Below are 13,399 nucleotides of genomic sequence, written 5' to 3'. Positions count from 1 at the left end.
TCTGCCACCCCAGTTGACAAACTTTGGTTATAGTACCTGTATTCAGAGCCTGGCTTTGTAACTCACTGGCAACTCCTTGAACTTTACATAGCTCAATTTCCTCTTCTATAAAGTGTAGATTGAAAATAGATACCTCTGTGCTTGTTGGGAAGATTGGGTGGAATCATTGAAAGGTGCCTTACACATTTATAAGCCTGTATATGGTGTTCAAAAAACTGTTATGGTTTTATTCTCAAAATTATTAGTATTTTGTGACTATGGAAATAAAATTTATATAGATATGAGGCAATTCAGAAATGTATAAAATAACTAATCACCAGAGATAACACCTATTCATATTTTGATGTATGTTGTTCCAGCATTTGTTCTACCTATTTTTATGTAGTTATAATCATATAGAATACATATCCAACAGAATAATAGCTGTTATTTTGTGAACACTTAAAATGTACTCAGTGCTGAACTAGACGTTACACATCCTTTTATGGATCTTTGCAACCCTATACAGTAGGTATTATTATCCCCACTCTATAGACTCTTGTCATGTTGAGGAGGGGTGTGTGCTTAGCCTAGCTCCCTTGTGTGAAATTGGAAAGCTTTTCTGTATTAAGCCAGCATTTTACTCAGCAACAGCCAAACTAAACACATATTAACAGAAGTAAAGTGCATGCACTTGCTTTTGGCTTTTCCGTCCCAGGAACCCCTTTGCCAAAATGCTTCCTTTAGCCTGAATATGACTGTAATTTTTCTGGAGGTGAGAACGATGGCATTACTCTCCCTCAGCCTGACTACTCTTAACTGCCTCATATAATTTTTCATCTACAGAATCAGCGATTGTGTTTATAAATATATGCTAAGCTTCAAAATGAGCTCTTAGCAAAAAAAAAAAAAAATAAAAACATAAAGGGGTTGGGTTATGAGCCTGACCAAGGGATGTTCTTGTTGGTGTGTTGTAGTTGATTAAAATTGGGGGAAACCTTGGAAACCTGTTGGGACTTTCTACTTGAGATTTGTTGCTCTCTTCATCTGACTCTTGGTTGCAGAACTTTGAACTGGGCAATGGCAGCATGGAGGGCAGAAGTTACGATGGAAGTGAGATGGTGTCATTATGATGAGGGTGTGTTCAGGAATGCTGGAATGACTCAGATACCCCTCCTCCAGTGGGGCTCCCCAAGGGGATATGCCTCAGGGTGAGAGTGAATGGGAATGGGCAGGTTGCTTCATTGTTAGCCAGGGGCCCACAGTCCCCAGGACAGGGGCTGGTGAGTATGGTGGAGCACTGGCTTGGGCTAAAAGCATGGCTGGGCCTCTGCCTCCTTCTACCCCCAAACTGAAGGCCTGGCCAGGTTGCTCAGTTGTTGGAGTGTCATCCCAATACACTGAGGTTGTGAGTTGATCCCAGTCAGAGCACATAAAAGAATCAGCAATGAATGCATAAATAAGTGGAACAATAAATCAATGTCCCCCCCATCAATAACTAAAAAGAAATATAAAATATAAACCAAAATTGACCATCAGGGACTTTTACAGTTTACAGGGATGAATGTATCACCAGGCCCACATTAAATAACATTAGCTCACATGCATGTTGTAATGGGCCAGGTACTTGACTTGTATTAACTCATTTACTCCTCGAAATCATACTATTGAGGTAGAAACCATTACTATTATTTAAAAATGAGGAAACAGAGGCATACAGAGAGAAGAAATATCTGTTACTCTCAACAAGAGAGTTCCTGGAAGGCATGACGACTCTGCCCACTGGCAAACACGGTCTAGCTGGCGTCCTCACTTAATCAGAAGAAAACTAAGGTGGGGGTCAGAGGAGAGCAGGGTAAACTCCCCTCCTGCTCAACCTGCTGGAATTACCAAGGCGAAGCCATTAGCACCAGTCACTGAGGCTGACCTTGTGGTGGCTGCTCCATGAGCCAAGGCAAAGGCTCACCCCAACTCGATCTAAGGAAACAGCTTCCACAAAACAAAACAAAATGGTCTCCGGCACCACCCTCTTCCTTTCCAACATCCTGCCCTCCTCTCCTGGCTCCACTTGGTCCACCAGTCATCTGGCCCACACCCCATTCTGAAAACTCTGGTGCCTTCCACTAGAGTAAAGTCACCGTCTTTGGAGTCACACACAGTTGGATCAGGACCAGCACCAGTGAGTGAGGCCTCTGTGATGCTGAGCAGGCTAACCTCTGTGAACCTCCGTTTCCTCTTCCTGAAAGTAGAAATGGTACCTCCTAGCCAGGTGCTGACGGAGGGATGAGTGTTAAGCCCTTAGCTGCAGAAACATTGCTGATGGCATCTTAGCCACACTTGTGCCCCAGCAGAGGTTCCCAGCAGAGCTGCCCCCAGCAGAGGTCTCCCAAAGGTCAGGGAGAACCCAGTGCTGCTGTGGCAGAATTCCAGGGACACCAGCCAGGTGATGTCGGGGCCAGGGAGTTGTCCCCAACTCATTGGGCAGTTGTCCCCTTGTCATTCAGACAAGGGCAGAGTTCTCCGCTCTCCCACTCGTGTGATGCTAGAGGCTAGCCACATCCGGTGAAAAGAGGCAGAGCTGGGAACTGGAGAGCTACTCTAAAAGACTTTCAGTATATCCAACTGCTTTGAAAAATAATTCAATGGTATTTCATTTGAACATTTCAAAAAAAATTAAGTATTAAAACATCAGTGGTACAGGCCACTTCCAAATGGAATGACTGCTCAATAGCTCTTATATGTAGGAAGGGAGTGCTGAGTCCAGGAGACACATTGTTAGTACAAACCCCATAGTCTCAGCACAAGTAAATGGCTTGGTAGAGCAGCTTCGCAAGCAATTATTGTGGGAAGAATCACCTGGAGATCTTCTTAAACTGCAGACTGATTCAGTAGGTCCTGGACTGTGCCTGAGACTGCATTTCTAGTAAGTTCAGCTCCCAGATGATTCCCGAGCTGCTCGTGTGAGGGCCACAGTTTGAGAATCTATGTGAGAAATCTACCTCTGCCTCCTGCACTTATTTTGGTCCAGTGGGTCATTTACTGAGAGCTCCTGCTCAGATACACATTATCTCTGTTTGTATTTGAATGAGTCCCTGATTGTCTTCTCTGTCGTCACAAATGGCCTGATAACTCCCCCAACTAGAAAAATCTCCTAGTCTTCTCCTGCAGCCCCAGCCAGAAATTGCTCCAGGGAGTCTAACTCTGTAACTGAACCCTAGGCTGCCTCCCAAGCTCGCCCTCTGCTGGTGAACAAGGGTCTTTTTTTTTCTAAACCTTCAACCAGCCCTTTGTGTAGAAGTTTCATGACATATTCCAGAGGTTTATTTCACTTGTCTAGATTTTGGGGAAGTTTTCCACTCTGTTCCTTAAAGTAAATCTGTCAGGTGGGGGAGATAAATATTTGATAGCATCTTACCATTCTGTGTTTTACCTGAATTCTTCCTACCCTGACTTTGTTCCCACCCCTCCCAGGCACTTCTGCACTGGGGTGGGAAGCATCTATGTGTTACTCACAGCCCGATCATTGCAAGATCAGGAGGAAGCAACAGTTTCCTTTGATCCAGGGTTGGGCCCAGTAGTAGAGGCAACACAGACACAAGTGTCAGGAGCAAAGAACATTTAAGAGAAGCATGGGGAGATGGGGAGACTCATGCTACTGATCCTGTCCTCAGTATTCATTCATTAAAACATTTTAAAATCACGTACCTACTATATGCTAGACTTGAGACCAAGAGCTGAGCACTTCTAACCCCTGCACACAAAGAGATGGTAGCCTACTAGGGGAAATAAGCATAATAGCTAATACTTACTGAATTTATACAATCAGACAGTGACTAAGACTGAGTATACATGTCTGGAGCTAGGGCTGAGATGTCCAAAACAGACAAGGACTGCACAGGCATCTCTGTCCACGTAGCCCCTGACCACGTGGCTGGGTTGTGCTGCCTCACATCTTAGCAGTCAGAATGGCTGGACATCTTGGATGGCAGTTGACCAGGCAGAAACTGCAAAATTTCTTGTGATCTTGCTTTTAAAAGCATGTACTAAATGCCTGGATTGTGGGCCAGATCCCCAGTAGGGGGCGCGCGAGAGGCAACCACACGTTGATGTTTCTCTCCCTCTTTTCCTTACCCTCTCTCTAAAAATAAATACATAAAATATTTGTAAAAAAGCATACCACATCAGTTCCACTACATACTGTTGGTCAATACAGTTACAGTTAAGCTGAGAAATTAAGGTACGGCCTCTGTATCAATGGGGGAGGAACAATTGATGAAGACCATCTCGGAGACAAGTCACCACACCAAAATTTGACCCTAAGCAGCCTGGCTTGAACCAGTGTGTGCGCGAGCATTATGCTGTACTAATCCCCAGGTAACGCAGACACAGTCGCACTATGTGCCACTGGCACAGGTAGGATAACGTGGGGGTACGGAGGCGGAAGTGATTAGCTCTGCCTCAGTAGGTCGGAGTCTTCCCAAAGGACACACCACACACGCGCCCGCCCCGCCCCCTGGTGCAGAGAACAGATTGCGACTGCATTGGCTCGTATTTTATGTAGTCCCTGCACTACAGGACGTGACAAAGGCAAAAGACAACTCGGAGGCATCACGGGGAAACCACTGACTTGGAAATAAGGAGCCACAAAGTCCAGTCCCAGCTCTGCCACGATGTAGTTCTAGGGCTTCAAAAGGAATCGGAAGGCCACGAAAGGGGAGAGGTAGGAGGCCTAGGCCTGCCCAGAGCATCAGAGAATGGACTCTCTGACCGAGTTGTGCTCCCCACTCCCAGATTGGAGACCCGCACTTGGTGATCTGCATGGACTGCTCGGCAGACACCATGACCAGCCGCCTTCTCCAGAGAAGCCAGAGCAGCCGGGGTACGGACAGCACCGCCACCATCGCCAAGCGCCTTGAAGCCTACTACCGGGCAGCCATCCCCGTGATTGCCTACTATGAGAAGAAAACGCAGCTACACAAGGTAAACCATTTCCCTTCCCCCTCCAAATGAGCCAGTTCCCTATTATTTTTTTAAGAAAAGTGATAAAACCAGGACAGTTTTAGTTAAGGGATCTGGGAATTCGAACTGCACAATTTAGGCCAAAATATGGGTCCCTTACTCTTTTCACTTCTGTTATCAATCAAAATTAAATCTTTTTCACCATATGGACCATGAAATCTGGTCGTACAGTTTTCACAGCCGCCATTATAATTGCTGAAAACTTCTTTTTCCAAAAAATAGAGTGAAGAAAATGGGAACAAAGTGAGGGAGGGAGGCATGGGTGAGGCGTCAGTTCTGCCTTCTAGACCTGAGCTGAACAAGACTATCTAAAAGGTCTCTTCTAGATCTAAGATTCAGTGACTTTTGAATTTCTAGATTTTTACACAGTTCATAATTGGCACTTTTCTCCTTTGCCTCGATGTCTTGCAATAACTGTTATTGAAAGAAGCAGTGGATGGGGCCTGGAGAGCAGGTAATTAGGTAAAGCAGTGAAGATACTGTGGGGAAATGGGTCGTGTCCACTTAATGGTGCCAAGTTACCATTAATGTCATGAATTTGGGGAAAATACACAACCCCATTCATTCACTCATGTAATAAACATGGATCAAGCACCTCCTATGGGCATCCATTGCCTAGTGGTTTGGGTGCAGCTAATAAGATGCGGTTCCTGCCTGCAAGAGCTCAGAGCTTCAGTAGGGGATATAGGCAAACCTGTGATCACAGCAGGGGGTCCAAACAAGCACCAAGGGCCCTTTAACCAAGTCTAAGCAGGAAGGAGAGGCACTGCGGGAGGTCAACAAGGTCGACCCTTGAGGTGGGGGAAGATATAAAGGGAGCAGGCACTCCCCATGGAAGGACCCCCCTGTGGAAAAAGTCTAGTGGGACAAGGAACTCAGCTTGGCTGTGATATAAAGTGCCAAGAAAAAGACGAATAAGACATAGGGCTGGCAGGATAGCAAGGACCTGATCAAGATGAACCTTGTGTAGGGGCAAATAACTGTGCGGTGGGTGGTGGGAACTACCGAAGGGCTTTCATTTGGAAAGCTCAGTCCATCAGCCTTATAGAGAATAGATCCCAAGAAGGTAAGGCTAGGAGACCACTGGGAGGCTAGAAAAGTATTCCAGGCACAAAATCCTGAGGCCCCAAAGAACAATAGGGAGAGTGAAGGTCAACTTCCTGCTATTCACAGTAAGTTCATAAGAGACATCAATTCTTACAGAAGGTACCTGTATCTGAGGCAGCTGCACCTCTCAGTTCCTTGGGGGAAGATGTTTGATAATGAATCCTCCATTTTTCAGAATTTAAGAACTTAACCCTGGGTCTAGGTGTCTAAAAGGTGTCCCTTGATTTGACGCCGAGATGTCACATATGTGGCAGGCATTGCCAATCTATCGTTGCACTCTTTCCTGCAGTACCCAGAATGTTCTTAGCACAGCTCTCCAAACAGCCACTAATGATAGGATCTGGTGTGCAAACTGAAAACTCTTTACTGTGCTTTGTGTAACCTCTGGTTGCCACATAAAACAAAGACTTGGGTCTTTGAAAACAAGCAAACAAAAAATGCATTGTACAAGAGCAAGGGCTTAAGGGTTCAGAGTTGTAAAGGCCTTTCCAAGATTAGTGATTTCCACACTTTGTGCAGCCTGAAACGTATGCAGAAATTATTTAGACAGAAGGGAATTTCTCCCACTTCAAGATTTACAGAGGTGAAACAATTCCTAAATAATTCAGAGTTTAACCATTTTCAGAGTCAGACAATCCTGTTGCTCTTTCTCTTGCATTATTCCAACCTAAATTCTTCACACTCGCAAATGATGGGCGCATGGACACAGGGCTGACCAAGTTCTCAGATACATCCGAGTTCTGGAGTCCTTAGAAATATCTAAGTTAGTCGGAAAGAAAGTTCCCAGTTCCATTTGGCTCATCTCTTCAGCTTCCTCTCCATCCTGGTGATGCTTGCAGCCGGTCCGTAATGAGGTAACATTTCACAAATATTTAAAACTGCTTTGTAAATATTTAAAACTGCTTCAGCCCTGACTTCAGTGCAGTGTGGGCTCCAGCCCTCAGGACTCCCAGAGGACCTCCTGAAGAGGCTGCTTTGTCCCATTGCCTCTGACTCAGCCTGTCCTCCACCAATGCAGCTGCAGAGTTTTAAAAAACCAAACCAAACCAAACCAAAACTTCCTCCCTGCCTAGATAGTGAAAGGGAGGGTGGAGTGTGACACCCAGGGAGGTGAGAAATGTTTGCAGGCACCCCTGCGGGGGTTTGCCCATAGGTCAGAAGAGGGATAGTTGTGTTTTCCAGGAGACAAAGGGAAAGCCTCTGTCCCTTCATGCTGGCCTCTGGGCTCCTGTCCAGTCCTCTTGAAACACTTAATCTCCTTCTGAATTCCAAGTGACAATTTGTGTCTTCTTCCTGATGCTCTTCAGACTGTTAGCACTTCCTCCCTGTGTCACTGGTTCCTAGGCCCAAAACAGTTCTGTTCACCACCGCTGGGGGCTCTTGGATCATTAAAGGAGGTCTCTTAAAACTAGGTGGGGCTGATGAATCAATTCAAGACACAGGTGGGACAGATCAGTAGCTCGGTGAGACTTACGTAGGAATTAGAGCCACACTGTGGTCCAGCCCGGAAAGAGGAAAGGGACAACCCCCCCACGAGCACTTCACTCCGGCCTCCACGGTGCCCAGGTGACTCCATCAGCTGACACCCCGGTCTAATGACAGTCAGCTCCTTTGAACCCCAGCTAGCCAAAAAAAAAAAAAAAAAAAGGTGTGATGAAATTTCAAACAAAAGTAAAATAAAAAAAAAACAGAAATTTCAAACAAAGGTAATAAACAGCAAAGCAGTATTCGTACAGACACTGCCTCATTCTTTATGTTCTTATTGTGCCATTATCATACAGTGACATCAGGACTTCTCTTAATATAAACCAAGGGACAGAGGCCTGTGTGATACCGATGGATCCCCTGAGTGAGCAGCCGTTTCCCGCGCTCTCATAAAGCCAGCTTCGCCCTGCATCTGACAGCGTTAGAGCAGAACTTTTCTCCATCCGGCCCCTCTCTCCCCACACTCAGGGCAGACATCAGTCATCAGCTGTGGCACTTCTTTCCCACCCAGTCTGGATGCTGCCTCAGTATTGCTGTGGAAACTCGCAACATGGCAGTGCGACAGTCACACCCAGTGCGCTGGAGTTAGTGAACTTAGAAGCTTTCTAAGCTTCTAAGCTTAAAAAGAAGCTTTTTTCCCCCACCAAAATGAGAGAATTTATTATTGAGAAGTTGAAATGTAGCATGTCAGGATGAAAATCACAATGACCGGCCAAAGAGTGCCCAGTAGGGAGAAGACCAGCCTGGGCATCAGAGAGCTGGGGACACAGCGGTGAAGGGGCTCCGTGCGCGAGGGGGAGTCATTTCACCGTGCAACCTCTCAGCAATTCACCCTAAAATAAAAGGGACGAACTGACATGATCCACTGGGGCCTGCCACACTATGCTTCTTGGGAAAATATATATATTATTTCCTTATCATAAAAGTGACATGTACTAGGTTTAGAAAATTTAGGAAATTAGGTCATCCCGCCACTCAGAGGAAACCATTCTGGAGTATTTCCTCCAAAAATATTCTTGCTGTGGATTTTCAAAACATGACTGTGACCACAGATACATTACTTAGGGCTCCATGGCTGCAAGGGGCAGGCACCAGCCCCAGCTGGCCTAGCCTGAAACGCGGAACGTAATGGTAGAGGTGTGCGACCTGAGGCTGGGACACAGCAAGCAGGCCCCGCAGGCTGTGGGACCGGGCTCTGCGCTGCCTCCAACCCGTGTCTTCTCTTTGTCTCTGTCGTTCAGATCTCTCTCTCTCTCCTGCCCAGAAGCCAGAACGTGGCCACCCTGCAGCTCCCCTATTCCCATGTCACCTCAAAAGTTCCAAATTCTGGAAATGTTCTGATTGGTCTTGCTTTGCTCAGGGTCTCCTCTCCTGTCCTTTAAGCCAGTGTCAGGTGCATGCAGTCACATGGGGCTTTTTCATTTGTTCTGTGGCTATTATTTTGAGTGAAAACTCCATGTCAGATACTATTCTTGGTGCTGGGACACAGCAGTAAAATAAGACAGAAAAGCGACCCCCACACACACTGAAAAGAGAAAAATAGACAAGAAAGTAAAATGATTTCTAATAGGATAAGCTCTGTGTGTAAAACCAAATAGACTGAGTGTTGTGGGCGGGTGCTTTAGGTGGTTGTCTGGAAGGCCTCTGAGGAGACTGCATTTGAATTTCAACCTGAGACAAGCACGTTTCCTAGGGCCCTTCCCTCGGAACTGGACACGGGACAAGAAATTCCCAGAAGAGAAGGGTGTGCTGTGAACTTGGGGGAAACCCAGACATAGCTATCTGAAGTGGCATATACAAAGTTGTATAAATTGGTATTTTAAACCTCTCTTTTTGCTAAGTATAAAAGTAACAACTACTTCTTTTTTAAAGAAACAAACTAGAAAATTTAAGAGTGTGAAGATAAAAAATTATCCAGAATTCTTGCATCCAAAGATAAGCATTCATGAACATTTTTAATGTATTTTCTACATTTATTTTCCTCTGTTTTGGCTGTATGTGTTGCTCATGGTATAATTAGCCCACAAACATCCCAGGCCACTGATGAAGAGTGCCTGATAACAGGTAATATCAGTCCCTGCATTACTTACAGTATTAACCATTAAATAAATGAAAAGAGAGGCCAGTGACTCATTAAACATGCATTTTACACATGCAGAAAATCAAGTTCTTTGGCACCTCTGCTTTTGTAAAAGAGAAAATAAACATTTTGTTCAGCAATTCTTCTGCCACAGTGTCCCAACTCTGTAAATAGTTTAGCAATTTTTAGTAAGTCCTGAGACACTACAGTACCGTCATTATTCTGGGTGGTCATCTAACCTGGCCGCAGACTACTGTGAACTGAGGAGAGCAGTGCACTTCCTTGTGCTACCATGAAAGGAGGGGAAGCAGAAGGCACCATAAGCCCTGGCCAGGTGGCTTAGTTGGTTGGAGCATTGTCCCATACACCAAAAGGTTGTGGGTTTGATTCCTGGTCAGGGCACATACCGAAGGCAACCGATAGACGTTTCTCTCTCATATCGATGGCTCTCTCTCTCCTGCCCCCCACTTCCTCTTTGTAAAATCAGTAAGCATATCCTTGGGTGATATGCTTCTTTAAAAAAAAAGAAGAAGAAGGCCCTGGCTGTCGTAGCTCAGTGGATTGAGCTCGGGCTGTGAACCAAAGCATCGCAGGTTCGATTCCCACTCAGGGCACATGCCTGGGTTGCAGGCCACGGCCCCCAGCAACCGTACATTGATGTTTCTCTCTCTCTCTTTCTTCCCCACTTCCCTCTCTAAAAATAAATAAATAAAATCATTATAAAAATAAAAATAAATTAAAAGAAGAATAAAGCATAGTCAGAGCGTTCAAATGTTAACTCTACTTCTAAATGGTGTGTGTAAACATCAGGGAAGTGAATTAACATCTTTCACTTTCAATTTAAAAAAATTTTTTTTTAAATTAAAAAAGAAGAAGGAGGCACCATAAGGTCAAATTTCACCCCGTGGATGCAAAACCCAATTGCGATCAACTGGATTCCTAAGTTTGGAGCCTAACACAAGGAAAGAAAAGCCCAAAATTACCCTCATACGTTGAATTCTCTGTACTTGAATTCTTAATGTTGATTATTCTTTCAGTTGGCTAACGTAACTTCCACTCATTTTTAGTTCAGTTTCTCTGCGAATACCTGAGGATATCATTATAGAGGCTTTACACACCAATGGCAGTTCCGTAATATTTTCCTCTCAGTAATCAGTAAGCATTGCTCCACTGTCTTCAAGCAGTTCATGTGGTGGAAAAAAGGCAGAGACAAATTTGGAAGTACACTTTTTTCTAATCGGTATCTTTAGAGAAATTTTTTAAAGTTTTTTTCATGTAATTGAAAACTTGTGTCCAGATATAGGTCTGTTTTCACTGATTTTTTCACTGGCATAGGTCCATTTTTAAACCCCCTCCCAAAGTGTTCTGTAATTATTCTCTGACTTTTTGATGTACTCTTGTTCTTTGTTTCCCCTCAAAATTCCTCAAAAACACAAAATTCTTGGGTCTCCTCTCTCTTCCTTCTATATCAGCTCTGACCAATAGAAATGTAAGGTGAGTCACATATGTAGTTTCCAGTTTTCTAGCAGCCACATTTTGAAAAATAAAAACGAACAGGGGACACTGATCCTAGCAAGTCTGGGAATCCGGCGTATTTCATGCTGACAGTGCATCTCAGCGCAGGGTGGCCCCTTGCAGGGGCTCACCGGTGACCACCACAGGGACTTCCGTACGAAGACACAGCTCTCCATCTGCTATATAACCCTCTCCATTATTTAATTTTTTTCCAAAATTTTTGGTTATCTACTTTGTAGGAGAAATCCCAATCTTGTCTTTCCTATTACCGATTCAGCTTCTCACACCATCATTGCTGTTCTCCAGCTACCACCGTCAGCTTCACTTCTCGTGGTGGGGGGGGGGTTGTTTGCTCGCTTCTTTACCTTAGCTTAGCCTTTCTATCCACTCACTGCCTTTTGGTCAAAATCTGTTCTCAGGTCGTGACTTCCTGCTCTTATTTCATAGCTGCCTGTGTAAGCTTCCCATATGTGTGCGCTGTTCACAGTAACCACAGTAAACAGGAATCATCCCCCTGTGCGGTCTCATGGTGCTGTCTCTTTCTCCACCTTTGAACTTACCATGCTTTGTTATAATTAATTCTTTACTTTTCTGTGGCTGCCGGTGGAAAATGAACTTTTACGTCTGTCTCGTTCACAGCTGTACCCCCTGTGTACAGCACAGTGCCCGGTACAGGTGGCGGGGGCACTCAGTAAATCCAGGGGAGGGGGGGTGCAAAAGGAGGTCTGTTGTTTGTATGGAAAAGAATACAATAATTACTCAATAGTAATACAAGAATAAACTGTTTCATGTACTCTCAACTAAAGACCTACTTTTGCCCACCCCAGATTTACCGTTGAATATTTAAACATTTTTATTTGAAATTTTTCCTGTTTTTGTTGTTTATGATTTTCAGAGGTCTTCTTATCTTCTGAGTCACTATAGGTTTTTTTCCTTTCAAAAACCTCAATTCACCTTAAGATGACTCACCATCTATCCCCAATCACATACTGCTGTAAGACAAACCACCCAGATGGAGCATCATCAAGCAACAAACATCACTGTGCACGTGTGCCTTCCGTGCATCAGGAATCTGGACAAGGCCCAGTGGGGACGGCTTCCCTCTGCTCCCCAGGGTGTGGGCTCCCATCGGTGGCTCCCACAGTGAGGGCTACTGTCTCCATTCCGAAACTGTCCCATTCACAAGTCTGGTGCCTGGCCTCAGAGGGCTTGGCTGGAACTGTCAACCAGAGCGCCTCCCTGTCGCCTCTCTAGAATAGCTTGTGCTTGTCACAGCATTGCTCCTGGGTCCCAAGGTGGTGCCCCAGAGAGTGAATGTTCCCAGAGACCAAGGCAGGAGTTGCAAGTCTCCTGACCTGGCCCAAGAAGTCACACAGCATTGCTTCTACTACACTGGTTACAAGAATGTCTCTAAGGTCAGGTTCAAGGGGAAGGAGATCATACTTTGTCTCTCGATGGGTGAATGGCAAGGTCACATTCAGAAGAGTATGTGGGGTAGGAGATATAGTTGCAGCCACCTTTGGAAACTATAACCTGCCACATCCTCCAGCTCAGGGTGGAGGTGGAGGTGGAGGGGGCACCTCCAGACTCACAGGATGCACAGACTATCGTTAATCTCACTTTCTGTGCCCTTGAATACTGACGGCACTCAGCCTGCTTATGTCCAACCTTCATGGGAAGACACCACTGGGGAGCACAGCTCCCTGTCTGCTCCCCAGCACCTGGGAGGCTCGCACCTAATGTGGGATTTTGGGGCTGTGTGCTGAGCAGGGACACCTACCACGCCTCGATGTGCATCCACCCACAACTCTTCCTGCTTGCCCCTCCTGTACCACGAGGGGTAGTCTGGACTGTGCCCGTCCCTTCTCAGGTGTTCTTTTAGTAATACAGTCTTAACTTACTGAAGAAGATGTCCTGGGGGGTGGTGTGGAGCACAGGGAGAGTAACTCTTGCCCTTGAAAGTCATAGCCATGTAGCAGAAAGACAGATTCCTGCTTTGCTGGTTATTTTCTAAGTCAAGAGCACACGATGGAATCTACTTCCATTGGCAATAGGTCAGATTTCCTGAGGCTGTTCATCTTCTGGGTCTCCACGGGTGCTCTAGTGGGATGTTGGAAGAGGCTGTATGAAGGGATGCTTGCCGGTTCCTCATGCCCCAGGAGGTAAGGGAGTCGGGGGACTGTCCCTTGAGAGTCTATGAAGATTGAATACGCT

The 13,399-nt window shown here is 45.5% G+C and overlaps 1 protein-coding gene across 2 annotated transcripts in view; it reads left to right on the top strand.

Moving 5' to 3' along the window:
- AK5 (adenylate kinase 5) overlaps positions 1 to 13,399 on the top strand; it is a 207,089-nt gene that overhangs the window by 181,533 nt on the left and 12,157 nt on the right. For both annotated transcript variants that reach the window (XM_045835572.1, XM_045835571.1), the window contains exon 13: positions 4,771 to 4,959. In XM_045835572.1, coding sequence (XP_045691528.1) covers positions 4,771 to 4,959 — 189 coding nt within the window. The remainder of the gene's footprint in view (positions 1 to 4,770; positions 4,960 to 13,399) is intronic.

Source organism: Phyllostomus hastatus, unplaced genomic scaffold (genome assembly GCF_019186645.2).
Source record: "Phyllostomus hastatus isolate PE091 unplaced genomic scaffold, TTU_PhHast_1.1 phas_contig_209, whole genome shotgun sequence".
NCBI classification, from domain to species: Eukaryota; Metazoa; Chordata; class Mammalia; order Chiroptera; family Phyllostomidae; genus Phyllostomus; species Phyllostomus hastatus.
This window is presented reverse-complemented; position numbering and strand designations above follow the sequence as displayed.